General features: G+C 48.3%; 2 protein-coding genes across 2 annotated transcripts; both read right to left on the bottom strand.

The window, feature by feature from the left end:
* Positions 1 to 432: 432 nt before the first annotated feature.
* On the bottom strand, positions 433 to 2,247 carry BROUX77_004180 (uncharacterized protein; the record flags this gene model as incomplete). Its single annotated transcript, XM_073748914.1, has 2 exons — positions 433 to 714; positions 781 to 2,247. The coding sequence occupies 2 exons, from the start codon at positions 2,245 to 2,247 to the stop codon at positions 433 to 435; spliced, it is 1,749 nt and encodes a 582-aa protein (XP_073606605.1).
* Positions 2,248 to 9,587: 7,340 nt separating this feature from the next.
* On the bottom strand, positions 9,588 to 13,997 carry BROUX77_004179 (uncharacterized protein; the record flags this gene model as incomplete). Its single annotated transcript, XM_073748913.1, has 1 exon — positions 9,588 to 13,997. The coding sequence occupies one exon, from the start codon at positions 13,995 to 13,997 to the stop codon at positions 9,588 to 9,590; it is 4,410 nt and encodes a 1,469-aa protein (XP_073606604.1).
* Positions 13,998 to 15,508: the final 1,511 nt, after the last annotated feature.

The raw sequence follows: 15,508 nt of genomic DNA, 5'->3' as shown, positions 1-15,508 counted from the left end.
GTAGCAAGTAATCGTCAAGCGCATGTCCAAATGTCAAACATTAATGATCTTTGACAATGCCTTCTATCACGACTAGGTTTGACCAGACTTGTAACAAATAATTAGTTAACACAACGTTGCCAGCCCCAAAATCAAATAAAATAAACTACAAGGCATGGTCTCAAAAGTTGTAAGTAGAAGGGGAAGAAAAAAAAATGGGCAATGGGCAATCAAAACAAAATAGTAGAGTGGTTGGTATATTAGGGTTATCAGGCGCTTCCTGGTAATGTTACCCTCGAACACTCTCGACCTTTTTGTAAACGCCAATACACGCCAAACTCCTTTCCTATCCTCCAACATATCAAGGATAGTACTGCAAATATTCCCAGTATTAAAGTTGTCCTCCCCCATACAATCATGCACTCAACCTCTCTCGACTCATATTGAGAGGGCTTAAAAGCTCATCAGTCTCATGACGCTACTGGACTGATTGGAAACAACCAAACCAGCGACAGCAGCAGAAGTCAGAGTGGACAGAACACCCGACAAGAAAGCAGAAATCGAAAGGCTAGCAATGTCACCGCCACGCAAAGGAGCAAGCTGGGTGAGGATACCGATTTGAATACCCAGAGAACCAATGTTTCCAAAGCCGCAGATGGCGTATGTGCCAATCAAGCGGGCACGGGGGGATAGGCCCTCGATGGCAACCAGTTTGCTGAAAGCAACGTACTCGTTCTGTTGTTATGGTTAGTATCTTGTATATAAGCAGTTGAAAGAAACAGTGGGACAGATGAAAAATACCTTGACAATCTTGGTGGCAATGATCTTGGCGATGGTGTACAGACTGCCGTCACGAGGCACACCCAGCAGGAAGGCAACAGGGTAACAGATGTAGCCGACAATGAGCTCCAGAGACAGCTTGGGGGAAGTGATGTTGAGGTACGAGCCCCACCATCCAAGAAGGCCATCGATGAGACCAACAAAGGCCAGAATGCACATGATGGAAGCAATGATGGTTCCCGCAATCTTGATGCCAAAGTAGGCACCGTTGGCGAAGGCGTGAAGAGCGTTCTGGGCTTCCTCTTCCTCTTCGTCGGGAATAATAACCTTGCCGGCAGTCATGGTTTCCTCGGTCTCGGGGTAGCGCAGTTTGGAGATAGCCAGCGAAGCAGGGATGGACATGATGCAAGCAGAGACCATGGCCTGGGCGTTCAAGCCCAGGCCGATGTAAGCAACCAGGACCGAGCCAGAGATGGTTGCAAATCCGCAAGTCAGAATCTGGTGAATCTCGGCCTTGGTCATGTGGGGAACAAAGGGACGGACCAGCATGGCAGACTCGCCCTGACCGATGAAGGGAGTGGCGGCAGCGACAACGGCCTCGGCACCGGAGACGCGTAGAGCCCAGAAGACAAAGGTGGCAACCTTGCTGACAAACCACTGCAGGATTCCACAATGCCAGAGGACCTGCACCAGAGAGATGAAGAAGACAATGGCAGGAATGACGCTGAGCAGGAACCACGGCAGCGCGGCAGTGTCTTCCGAGGTCAGGAAAGCAACACCCAGCTTAGAGAAGCCCAGTAGGTCGCCAGCACGGTCGGCAATGAACTTGAAGATGTCGTAGCCAACACCGGTGCGCAGGACAAATAGGGCAATGACGTACTGGGCCAGCATACCGCCAATGACGGTCCGCCACTCAATTCTACTACGATGAACCGAGGTGGCCCACAGGACGGCGATCAGCACAAACAGGCCAAAGAGCGACACGGCGCGGTTCTCGCGGTTGTTGTCTTCCCATTCCTCGGTAGCAAAGGTGCCGATGGTGATAGCAGAGACGGTGACTACAGCACCGGCGGGAATGCGGAGCTTCTCGGGGATGCGGTCGTACACGGCAACGGCCGTCTTCTTCCAAGCGGTCTTGATGGGATTGGAGACCAGGGACGATGAGACATAGAAGAAGACCAGGCGGGCCATGACGGACAGCCACAGCAGAAAGGGCACAACCCAGTTCTTGTCGTCATGGTGCAGGACCAGCGACGCGATCCACCAGCCAGTGAAGAGGGCGCCCCAGAAGAGGTGGACGGCCCATTTGTGGCGGCGGTACATCATGGTGAAGTGACCGGAGCGGTGGCTCTGGGTGTCAGCATCAGCAGGCTCAGCGAAGCCGGCCTGCTTCTCGGGATCTGCCAGCGAGGGGGCTCTCTTGGAAGAGATACTGGCGGACGCTTTGCGCGTAGCCGGAGCGGCGGAGGTGTGGATGGGGTCCGCCATTGTTTGGAAGTATGGCGGAGAAATTAAAGAGAGGAGGGAAGCAAGAAAGAAGCCGCGTCTTTCTCAGAAAGCTGGTGTCGACTGCTTCAGAGATAGAGACAGGGACAGGAGGGGATTGGGGAACAAGAAGGCAGGTATTGAAACCAAGGGCGGAACAATCAACAAGATGTTGAGGCTGTTGGAGAAGAAAAGACAGGATGGCCGGTTCCAGCCAGCAGCGGGAGAAGGAGGCTTTTGTATAAATTTTGCATGTCTAGCCCAAGTTGATGTAGCTTGAATCTGGGACTGGGACTGGGACTCTAACTGCTAGCTCGCGGTTGAGGAGTTAGTTATCTTTCTTTTTCCGTCATTTTTTCCCATCAGCAACTAGATTGACCTAGTGGCAACCGTAAAGCCCGCAAATGAACTGGGCTTGAGCAAGAGCCATCTAGCATCCAAGCCGGCGTGTTAATCAGAGCCAAATGCTAAATCTGGGTCTTTGTTTTTTGGTCTTTTTTTTGGGGGGAAATCTATGCCAATGGCCTGAGGCTCGACCACTCTTCTGGCAGTGAAACAAAAAAAAAGAAGAAAAAAAGACGGTTTGTGGAGACTCATTGGCCATCTAAACACGTCGGACTTATTTTGACAGCGAAGAAATTACGTATCGCCATCAAGTTGACAGTGACAGCCAGAACTCTTTCTCCGGCTGCCAGACAGAAACATCAACGCAAGTCGTGGGTTAATCTGGTCTGCAACTATTTCGACCTCCAAGGCCTCCAGCAGCTTCTACACGCCCGGTCCTAGCTAGATAAGCCAGACCAGGGCAGAACAGGCGAAACGATACACTCACTACACGACAGATTTGACGCGGTCTAAACAACCCCAAGAACTCTGTCAGAGCCGGTGGGGACCGGCGTGGGGTGGCCCTTTCGTTTCAAGTAGTAGGGTGGGCCTAGAAGTTCCAAATACACACAAAGTGCCTGTACTCGACTGCTTGTCGCACGCCAGTCAGCGTAAGAACCCAATTTTCATGATGTAGCTTCCTCAAACCTCAAAGAACAACCTCGACCTCGACCTCGACCTGTCTGGCCCTCGGCCTACACACCCGAAACGCAACTGCCTCGTCAAAACGCACGTTTGTCCAAGCCCGATATTGCAGACAGATCTCTCGACTAGGTAGGCGCCTCCTCTACCATCAATAAAGTAGTATCCGCACTTGGCCTGCGACCCAAGGTTTGCGGCCCTTCTTGACACAATGAAGTCATCGCAATTGCCCCATTTACCCTCTCCTCTTTCCCTCTTGGCAAAGAGCCTCCACTTTATATGCACTGCACACTATTCCAGAACTTCCAGAATAACACGCAAAGGGCACATGTACTCCGAGCTCTGCTTCCACCGCCATGCCCAGCCACTCGTGCGAGTTTCCGCCTCGGCGCCTACTCACGAATCTACGTATCAGTTATCTTCTCGTTGTCTTGCTGCCCCCATCGCCCGTCTGCCGTCGTAGTGTAAAGGAGCTTCGTCCCAAAGAAGCCGGTTTCTCGTCCCATGTCCAATCTTGGTGATAACAACACTTTCAGGTATTACATTCTTCCATGCTGAGCAATGCTTGGCTTCAGCCTGTTTCTCCAGGTCCCGGGGAAATAAGCCAATATTGATAGGAAAACTCTCCATCTTCCTATCTACCCGCAAAGGCCTCTTTCACTGCGTACAGATGATCTTGCTGTGAATAATGTCTGCCCAAGTGAACGACATGGCTTGGTCAACATCCGAGCCCTCTTCTTATCACACCTGTATATAGATCGATACCTTAGGCTCTTGAGGGACAATCTATTAGAGAGGGTTTGAAAAATGAACCAAGGCCTTTCTTTAGTTATCTTCTTTTGTAAAACTGGGCCAATAGTCAAGCACAGACTAGACGTATATATGTACTACATGGTCATATCTAGACGATTGAACTTGCATGTAGGCATTTCTCACCTGGCGCATTGTGTCTACAAATGCTTGTGCCAACTCTGCTCGCACTTTTTTGCTCGCCTCCCCTTTTCCAACGCATGTATAACTGTTCATAGTTATGTATAATTAACTGCTATAAACCCCAGATGGCCCTACAACTTGACAACTCTGACGTAGAAGACCATGTCTGTGTGTCAAGGTAACTAGCTACATGGAGTACAGTCAGCCTAATGGAATATGGTTCTCTATTCTCCAACGGCATTGAAGTCCTAGCTACAAGCAACAAAAGTACAAGTAAGTTGATAATCTGTTAGAAAAGGAAATGGACAGGGCCATACACACGGAGAGACGGTTCATTAGTAGAAAAGTCCGGAGCTATGTGTATCTATCTAAAGTCACACCAGCCGAAAAAAAGAAAAGAAAAGGGAGAAAAGAGACCCCCAGCCGTTCCTGTATACTTGGGTCTGACACTAGAAATCTACTAACTATTAGGACTAACTATGTAACTAACTATCCAAGCACATAGGTGGAATAGGTAGCTGTCTGGGGTAAAGTACTGCGAAAGAGCTCTGGTGGCGCTCAAACGGCCGAGACAGGCCAATCTTTTAGGCTCAATTTCCAATATCTAATTCAAGGCGTGTGGCAAATCCCGGGTACTCTATTCAAGTAAAAAAGTACGATCCCCAAGTGTGACATGACAGCATCTATCTTTGAAGGTCTATGGATTTCAGTGGCTAGGACTACCGAGCTGCAAAGCAACCTCCAACACATAAAATATGTATGTACATACATGTGTTGTCGTTGATGTCCTTTCCTGGTCAGCATGATGCCACATCGGAGATAAAAGGGAAAAAAAACCTTGGATCAAAAGAGATGTGTAAAACAACCCCAAGCAGGACGGCAGAGATAAGAACCTGGGAGCCCACAGCCCGCAGACCTTGCTTGCATCTGGCATGACAATGGATACTTGTACCTGTACAAGTTCATTTCCTTGACATTTACGTGGCCAGGATACCTACATAGCTGTCCCTGCCGCCTTGGTTTCTGGAACATTGGAAGCAAAAAGAGGGTGGAATTCTTATTTTAAGCCCATGATCCCGGCGTCACACAAGACACAGGCACACTACATCCATGTACCTGTACATAGGCAGCCCGATTAGGAAGAATACCCATGATATAGACCCTGATTTCTTCCCGTCAACCCTGATTTAAACATTTCAGAGGTACTAAGAATGGGATGGCCGCAAGTGGTTGAAGATAAGCATCCCAGTACAATACGTACCGCATGTATCGCCCACAGCCCCGCAGCCCGTCTTTCAGCACACAAAAGTGCGTGCAACATTGCAATAGTCAAATATTGCATACATTCATAGTTATAGTCTCCCACACGCAGAATTTTGTTTCGTTGGCTCAAAATATGAGTGGTAGAAGAACATGTCCGTCACCGGTTCTTGTAACTCCACTGACTGACAGCACAAGAGCCGGGCTCCAAAAAGAGAACAGTGAATACGATCACTCGGTGTATGTGCATACATGGACATAACTACAACATCATCTGTAGCTACACGCAACTTGCTAAGTCATGAGAGAGAAGTGTATCAATCACTGAGACTCTGGATCGACTAGTCTTCCATCAAGGCTCTAACCATAAGCCTAGGAAACTATAAACCCTGTTTTTCCTGCCAAAGTTTAGCCAGGAACGGAACGGGGGGGCCTGTGTCACACACGCAGTTTTCCTGGGTGGCCCATCAAATTCTTGGGCAACTGCTTGTTTCTCGAGGTCGATAAGAACAAGAGAGGGTTTGAAGGAAATTGCCCTTCTTGTGCGCTTCCCGGGAGATCCAGAGCTCTGTGATTTCTAGAAACCTGATCGCGTGACACCTTCCTTTGGGAAGTCTACAGTTACTAGTGACAAAAAAGATTAGCAAACTCCACTGACGGGACTCTGACATCAGCCAATGAAGGACAAGACAATGGCTGTGCACAAATACACGATTCAAAATTTCGTAGTTGGCCAAATTTCGGGTTTTTTCGCGTCTGCTAGTACCAGCCAGGACGAATATCCTTGTTCTTAGGCCAAACAAGACCAATAGCCACCGGATCGAGGCTACGAAAAAAAGGCCGAGAAAAATACCGCTGTTCCCCATCAGGCAGGTGAAGGCCGGGATGTCGTACATGCTACATGTGCAAGCAACTATGTATACATAACGAAATATGCATAGTTACAGGTAATTATGTGGTCCCTCGAGACAAGTGATAGAAACCTCAAGATGTCATCTTCATCCAACTAGCCCTGGTCAAAGAACAAAGACTGCGATCAAGGAAAAGGGAGCTTAGTTGAGGTGCTGTCGTCCGATCAACTGAGTACAGCTAAGTACATGCTTGCTTGTAAACCCGGATATCTAAGTCAATTGCTAGAAACTAGACCTAGAATATGCTCCAAGCGTCCATGCCGGTTGTGGTCCAGGACCATACAGCAATCAATCCTCAATCCAAGCGAAAATAAGTCTAGAAATCAGGGAAAGCCAAGCCCCGGAAACTCCTCAGCTCATCGTTGCAGAAAAAAGGGTCCAAACTCAGTGTCGGGTTCGTGTTGTGTGTGTGTGTGTTCCACGTTCTAGATTGGAGTCCGGCTGTTGTCGTCTCAAGTCTCCGTGGCAGCCTGTTGGATGTGCTGATTGGGGGTCGGCTGATAAGTATGTACGAATTTGCTGGCGGCCGGAACAGATGATAGGCGAGACAAGCCAATGGATAATGTGAAGATAGGTGGAAGAGAAGAGACACCAAAGTGCAACACGTCAAGGTATAGACAAAGATAACGACACCCTTGAAATGTGACCCGGTCTTAATCAGCTGGTCTCGTCTTTTGCCGGCAGGTGTATCGGTGGTCGTGTGGCTTTAATTCAAGCGTGCAGTGAAAATAGGCATCACATCGTGCTCATTTTTTGTCGTAACAGAGGTTGCACCGCATGTGTTTTTCTTTCGGGGTCGAGATGAATCAACAATAACAACACACTCTTTCTCCTAGCAGCTCAGCGGGATGTCCCTCTCTCTTATACACAGAGGCCCAACGGGTCCCCCCGTCTAGTCATCTCACAAAAACGTAAAAGTTTGCAAGGCCCTCAGAGATGTTGCCAGTTTGGCACGAAAAGAGAGCATAAACACTGCAAAACTGTGTCTGATCCCAGGATGTCGATGCCTCAACCAAGATTTAGTCAGTGAACAACGGTTGAAAAAGGCTCCATGCCAGCCCGGAGAAACGCAGTATCTCGTCGGGAGCCGGCGGAGATGGAGGAGCTAGAGGCTTGTGAATATAAAGCCGGCGGAACTAAGAAAATAGCCACTTTTTGGCTTAGTTAACTAGTCAGTGGTTGTTCAAACAAGTCGTATTGGCCCCTGTCCATTGAACTGTATGTTGTACATATCCTCATGTAAGAAAGAAAGTTCGCCAAAAATGCCAACTGTGTTGAGTGTGTATTTGGTGCATATGTGCATGAACCACCGTGTCGAAAGTCAGACGCCTTAAACTTGGCCACGAACTCGCAGACACATGTGTATGTCCTCATATCACAAGCCTGAAGCTTCAGTAAGAGTTAAATAGTGCTTCTACAATATATATAGTGTATCTCCTAGCGACTAGGCTAGGCCTAGTCTCATCTGCATGTGTATACGTATTGACATAACCAGCCACTAACCAACTACTTGTATTTTGTACCGTGATACCTTCCACAGTGATGAACATGTTGGTTTCTCGTTGTATATCATGTAGAGTCACTTGCAAGCAAAGAAGCAAACAATCCTTTGACAAACACAGACCCTCCTCCTCTTCTCTTGTCTTCCCTCCTGTGCTTATCTTGTGGGTCTTACATTTCTATCTCCTTGCACAATTAATTATGCAGGCCCTTTTGTGTGCCCAACCCCGAAGAGGAGTGGGATCATTGCTTTTCTGAGTGATTTCTTCCGAAGCTAGATGACCCTCCACGTCTTGGCCCCTAGCGGAGCGAACTTGCTTGTTCATTTTCCGTTCCAGAAACTAAACCGGGGCAGCTCAAGATGGATGTAGAAGTACTTGTATGTAGTTTGCATGTGGCACGCACGCCTTTCTTGAGATCTACCGCTAGGCTACGTTGGGCCACCGATCGTCTCACACCAGGTTTTTGCCATGCGCATCTAGCTGTACAGTTACTTGTATGGTTGTTACATGGTTAGTTACTACGTATGCAAGTGGTTTGCACATCCTACGGCCCGTTCAGTGTCCTGACCTCGTTGAAGCCGAAGGAGCAGCCAGAGACAGTTTGGGATATTGACGAGGCTGGACGATGCAAAAGAAGAAGAAAAAAAAGAAAAGACAAGAAAAAAGAGGAAAACACCGAGGAAAGAAAACGCCTGGCGTCACCGTATGCCTTTCTTTTACTAACTGCAGAGAAGGTCAAGCCACAATCAAGTCTGTGTGCGCGCTTTCCCAACACTGAAGCCGCCAGAAGAAGACCAAAGCAGAGAGAAATCAAATGAAGAAAAAAAAAAAAAAAAAAAAAAAGAGTGACTCCAAGCCACCCATGAAAACTAACTGCGCAAGGGGCTGCCAGTAGCCATGGCGGTCGCTTCTTCTCATCAATCATCTTCAGCCCTCCCGGCAACGCCTCTCCTTGTCGTGTCTTGTCTCTTGTCTTGTTGATCCGCTAGCACAAGTGCGGAGATACCTGCTTGACCAGACTGACCAATGCCGGTCATCTTGATCTGTCTACGCCTTCTTATGCTTTAACATGGACATGGGTTAGCAATGAGCTCGGGAGAAAAGACACTTTGACCACTAAGGCCAAGTTTAGAAAACAAGAACATCTTTTCCAAAATGGAAATGGAGTTGGTGTCATGTGTCAGAATTAACCCTGATTTTCACAACTTGATGAAGGAAATCACTAACCCTACATAATACTTTCGTGTAACAACACCCTGCAAACTCACAATAGTATGATGTTTTGATGCAACTATGCGTACACTGTCCTGTCACCATGCGAAATTTGACAAGTTATAGCTACTAAAGCTGTCTTTTTCTTTGGGTATAGTCCCTATGAACAGTTTCGTAGCAGCTAGTAGCAGATTTCCGCTCGCAACTTGCACGAAATATTAATTGTTAGTAGCATGGCACAGAAATTATAGTATCAAGGAGAAATAAGAATCTATGGATATTTACATCTATGTGTCTTGTGAAATCAAAGGGAAAGCAAGGTGCAACTGCATCAAATAAAAGAAAAAGAAACCTCACCCGTCAATATTAAGAGCTCAACGTTAATGAGCGGAAAATTCATGGGTTTATAAGGAGAATGGAACGTAAATATTTGATAACATCAACCAATGAAAGAGAAAGAAAAGGAAAAAGAGAAGAAGCAAGTCTGAAGACACAGATCTTACTGTAGAACGCTCTGCCGCCATCTCTCAACCATGTCAACCTGCTTGGTTGGAGGCATCCCATAGCCTGCATATGCTTGGCCATGTGTCTGCTGGGAATACATAGGCTGACCATAGGCGCCTTGTGTGAAGCTGCTCATGCTAGTCTGTGCGTGTTGGTTGTGTGTGGGAGCCAATTGGCTCATGCTCGCTGATGTCGAAAGATTGTGATGTCTTGGCAGTAGACCTTGGCCATGAGGGGTTTGGAGTTGCATCTGCGACGTGCTTGGGCGAATACCAGCGCGACCAGTGTTGTAAACTCCATTCTTGAACCCGAGATTAGCCTTGGATGTGTTGAAGGATCCCGAGTAGAACGGATTCGCGTTGACAGTAGGATGTGAAGTGAGAATGTTGGCCAAATTTGACTTTTGCCCACCCGCAGCAGGAGCAGGCCTAGCAGCAGACGCTGCTTCTCGTTCAGCCTGAAGCCTGCGACGACGCTGTCCTAATGTTTCTTCGGCCTCAATGGCTGGCGTTTTGCTCTTGACCTCCTCTTCAGGTGCGACGAATTGTGTCAGTAACTCATTCGAAAATGCGCTGCTGACAGGACGGGTAGAGGGCAAAGCACCACTGCTATCCTCTTTTTTAAGACGCGCCTTACGAGCAGCGAGTGGCTCATCTTCTTCAGACTCGACAGAATAGTTTTCAAGACCAGTAGGTGCGGCTCGTGAAGCCATGGTTTGGTTTCTCATTGGTGTGTAATGATCTCCCATTATGCGAGCACGGCGTGAGCTAAGAGGCTCGTTGTCTTCCAAATCGCGCCGCTCCATCAATCCAAGGGGTCGATTCATCTCTGCAACTGCCAAATTCAAATTCTTAGTACCGGTGGCTTTGGTCGCGTACAAAAGCCCAAGCGGCACATCTTCGTCGCTCTCGCTATCAGCAGGGCCTTCCGCTCCTTCCTCCCACGCCAGATTAACCTTGCCCTTAACACGGTTCTGGCGCTGTCGTTCTGCTACTGCATCCAACTCAAGTAAAGTTGAGTGCATGCCATTGGGGAAATGGCCGCGAGTGCGCATCTTTTGTTGTTGCTTGCGAAGCTGTAGTTCGGCCAGGAGAGTGGTAGGCGGACCATGATACATTTCTTCCTCTTCCTCCTCCTCATTTTCGTTATCGCCCTCTTCCTCGTCATCACCCACCGAGACATTGGTCATGTTGTTCTGGTCCAACTCATAGTCATCGGGCTGCATAACAGAACGACCATCCTGTTCATCGGTATCATGATGCAAGTCGTTATCGGAAACGTCAAGATCAAGCCTTCGAGAAGACCTAACAGCCTGGGGTACATTGAGAGAAGAGGTTTCACCTTTTGGGTCAGTGACAGTAAAGGCACCGACAGACATTTGGCTACCGCGTTTTTTGAGTTTCTTTGGTTTACGAAGGCCGTCGACACTAGCGCTGTTCTGGAGATTTTGGGTATGGCGCTTGCCAGTAAAAGGCGCGACAGAGCGACGATTAGCCCTGCCGTTATTATCGAAGCCCGATTTGCCGGCGATTAAATGATCGGTGAATGCACTGACAGGTGCTGTAGCAGAGGCATCCAACAGTTCGTCAAGGGTAGTGGTGGCAGAACCGTTCTGAATCTTGATATCGGTAGTGGTGGAGGGCATCTCAAAAAACACGCTGGCTCTTAACTGGGGAGGCAAGTGAGAAGCACGAGCATGCTTGCGAGGAACGGGTACAGGCTGGGGCTCGTCCTTATACATTGACTCTCTATTTGTTGATGTATCTAGACCAACGCTCCGCAGTCCATTGCTGGCATGCTCGATTGAATTCGATCCGGTCTGGAATGTAGGGCTAGGAGAAGAAGGAGCATTGTGCGTATCTTGTTGGGATTGTTCATCGCTCGGCAGCACACTTCCATTGTGAGCTGGCTTTTCATAAGAAGCATCTGAGCCCGCCAGAGGATCACCCAAAAAGTCAATAGGATGAGATGGGAGCGTCTCCGGCTCATACGTTTCCAAATGAGTTGGGTTGTTGAGCCAGGGCGCAGATTCCCGGTTGACTGTGGGCATCATGCTAAGGACTTTAGACTGTCTAGAATTGCGCTGCGCAGCCTTGGGCTTCTTGGATAACTTTTGCGGTAAACTCAACATCATGGGCACTCGGGCGGGGTAGTAGGCCATTTCGACACCAGTCTCAGGATCCATGTATGACTGAGGTCTCCTAGGGGGCATGGCCATGCTTTGACGCATGGTATTAGGGGGTAGCGCTATATTCTGACCGTTGTTACTGTAGTCCAATCCCTGATCTGGATGGTGATGATAAGGGGAGTTTAAAGATGTGAGTACATCGCCATCATCATTGTCCACTTGCTGGGTCATGGTTTGATTGTGGTACAAATCTTTTCTCTGCGTGTAATCGCTAGAAGGCCCAACGTCAAATCCAAGAGTGTCGGACAGGTTCATGGGAGTGAAATTAGACAGAGATTGGATTACGTCGTGGCGGTCGTTATCGACATCAGGGTCACAATGTACTCCGTCAAAATCCCCAAAGATATTCTTGGAACGTTCTGACTCTGCAACAGATGCAGTGCTGCCCCGACGTGGCTGATTGTTTTCATGGGGTCCTGATTGTTGCTCATATGGCTGGGAGTGAGTCTCAGACTTGGAGTCATGGGTTTGTGGTTGGGGGTGCGTCTCTGTCTCAGAGTTATTCTGTGCGATACTAGACAGTCGTTTACGACTTGAAGCAGCACCTTGAGCATCGAAGCCCAAGCTAAGGGTCTCGGAGGTAGAAGCTTCGAAAGACGGCATTCGAATGGGATGGGTTTTATAGGAATTACTTCGGGGATGATAGTCGGGAGCATCGCTTTTAGGATAAGGATTGGACCTAGGCTGCTCTTGTTCAGAAAGCGGTTCCATTCTGCTATTGGATCGGACTCTTGACAATGTTTCTCGTTCAGTTTCGACAATTCCAGCTAGAGGGCGTGAATGAATGCTACGGATAGAGCTTTTTCCAGGACCCGACCGGGAGAGGTTGGCGATGGGAACAGATGAATCGGTATCAGACTTGGCACGGAGCCGAGTGCTTATGGAATCTGTTGCAGATGATGTGATGGAATATTCGCCGGGAGAGTATCCACCCAAACGAGCCACGTGGTTGACGGAGACTATTGAGCTGGCGTTTGAGATATGGCGGCTTAAAGCAGGCAACGACCGGGCTTCCTCCTCACGTTCGCGGTCCTTGAGACTAGCAGCCAGTATCGATGATCGACGGCTGTCACTGCGCTTGAGTTCGCCGTGCAAGTTATGAATAGCGTCGTCAATGGAGCTAGTCATAGACAGTCGAACTGCTGTAGCCTCAAGTTGGGCAATATTGTCACGAGTTGTTACGGATCGAGGGGGCACATCAGGTACGGGGTGGCGGATAGGGAGAGCGCCGTTGTGTGATGTAGTCCGAACAAGAGGAGGGGGAGGCTCGAAGGGTTGACCGGTTTGTGCAAGATCTTGAATCTGGTTCTGTAGTTGTTGTATAACGGATGCGGAAGAAGACGGTGGCGACTGTGGTTGTGGCTGTGGCTGTGACTGTGGGAGCTTGGTCTGAGACGGAGATTGGGACTGAGATTGCACGTCCAGAGTATTGAACTTTGTTGCCGAATATTCGCTGCTGGGTTTGAAATTAAGACTCAGGTCGAGGTTTCCCAAAGAAATAGACGAAAAGTGGTTTCGCAGCAATTCCTGGTCAGAATACGAGGGGGAGGCTGAGGAAGGAATACGAACAACGTTATCCAGTGCCACTCCTGGATCAGCAGCCGGGGCACGTTGCTGGTCTTGGGTTGTGGTAGTAGTGGTAGTAATAGTAGTGGCAGCAGCGACAGCCCCCCTGGTATTTTGCAGTTCTGCTGCGGTCATTGGCACTGGCACTCTAGGCTCAGGGGAACTTGTCAAAAGAGAAGAGGATATAGATGAAGAGGCTGGAACTGGGGCTGCAGCAGCATTCTTGTCCTTATCGTCACGAGCCTGGGTTTGATCCTTTTGTTGTGCAGGCTGGCCATGATTAAGAGGCGAGGGGCTATTATGGGGTCTTTGTGTGGCTGCTGATTCTAGAGCCAGACGCTCGAGCTGTAGCTGCTCGAGACGATTTTGCTCTTCGATTTCTTGTTGTGTCCGGGTTTCAAGTCTCTCGATGATGGACGAAACTGAAGGGCGATCGGAAGTGGCTAGCGAAACAGACAAGACCTTTTTGCGGGCTGCAGCACTGTCTTTTCTAGAAGTTGTATCGTGGTGAGGCGGAGCTGTGGGTGTTGATGACGCTGGCGATTCCATGGATGCATTGTTGGGGGCGGTGGGTTCGACATCTGGTGATGGAGTCAAGGGGAACGAATGAGAATGGACAGTCGTGGATTTGTACGGAGGTACTGGACTCATATCGACGAGTGTATGCGAAGGCAGAGCCTGAAGCAGGAAGACTGTATAGTGATGATGTAATCCAGGGAAGATTCAGGTACGGCTGCTTGCCAGGAGAAGTCGGCTAGTTATAGTTGACTATGCAACTTAGCGGGAATCGGCGGCTCGATGTGGGTTGAGATTAGGGCGGTTCTTCGGTGTTAGTTGGCTGTGGTGTGGTCTAGAGCCAATGGAAAGGCGAAAGCAGAGAAGAAAACGCCCAGGCACGCAATAAAAGAAAAAAGATGTCAAGAAACGAGCAGGATAAAAATGCAAGTACCAGCGGCAGGATAGCAGTGCAGCACACGCAAACGGAAAGATAAGAGAAGGGGTGAGTGAGGGGGAAGTACATAACTATGTAACTAGTTAGTCAAAGAAAGAGCAAGAACAAACAGAAACAGTAGTAAGTTGACTTTGGCCATGGAGCTAACTGGATGCAGATGGTGCGGTGGAAAATAAATGGATAAATGGAAGTGGTGCCTGCCTGGAACTACAAATGCAGGTAATTACATACATACAGAAAAAACTGCTGGTCTGAATATAACAACGGATGGGATGAATTGAGCAAGAATGGAAATTGTGGCACAAAGACAGACGCCAGAGCAAAGGAGCCAAGAGCAGCCAGCCAGCCAGCCTGCATCTATCCATCCATCCATGTGCTGGCCAACTAACTAGCTGTAACAGGGAAGGCAACAAGGCGTCCAGAACATTACGAAAAAAAAAAAAAAAAAAAGAAAAAAAAAGGGTTGTTGTCTCTATTGACTCGGCTTCTTCGATCTACACACGTGCTTTCCACTCTTTGATGAGGAAGAATCAGTTTTTAAATTCGGGGTGGTTGTCTTGGGCACATTAACATTATTCATGCAAGTGCGACTTGCACATCTATCCGTCAAGGTATACACAGTGAGTTGAGAGTATCAACTGTTGGCGTTCAATGACAGGCTAGACTTTTTTTTTTTCGCGTGCCTGACATCCATCAATGCATGCACACGGATATGTATGTAAAATGCAAATGTGTCTCCTGCACGATTGTAATTTAAATCAGCTGCAAGAAGGCTAGACAACACATATTTTGTGACACGACAACGAGAATTAGGACTCATCAAGGGAAAGAGTTCAGTCCTCAATCTCGCTCAAGCGTCGCCTAACCTTGGTCCTAGAAGCAAGTGGTGTGGTATATTTTTTTGACTAACTAGCTATTTTCTAGGAGTACCTTTGTATTTGCATCCAAATACCTTCTCGAACACCCTTCTTCCAATCCATCTGTACATATGCGTGTACACACCTAATTCTGTATCAACCCCTAGCTTGGAAAGCGTCATGTCGGTCGTGACAACCCCCGGTTCGACGGTGATGGTTGTAATTTTCGGTGGAGAGATCTGCATAACCATCTTTGTAGAACTGGGTTTCCAGCTGAAAACCAAATGCTGTTCCAGAACTTAGGGTTAGAGTTAGACCAAAATATGGATGTAGGTAGTTTGACATGAACGCAT

The sequence above is a fragment of the Berkeleyomyces rouxiae genome, assembly GCF_048999995.1.
Source record: "Berkeleyomyces rouxiae strain 22BRR77 chromosome Unknown BrBRR77_ptg000003l, whole genome shotgun sequence".
NCBI lineage: Eukaryota > Fungi > Ascomycota > Sordariomycetes > Microascales > Ceratocystidaceae > Berkeleyomyces > Berkeleyomyces rouxiae.
Note: the sequence above shows the minus strand (reverse complement) of the source record. Positions and strands in the feature narration are given on the sequence as shown.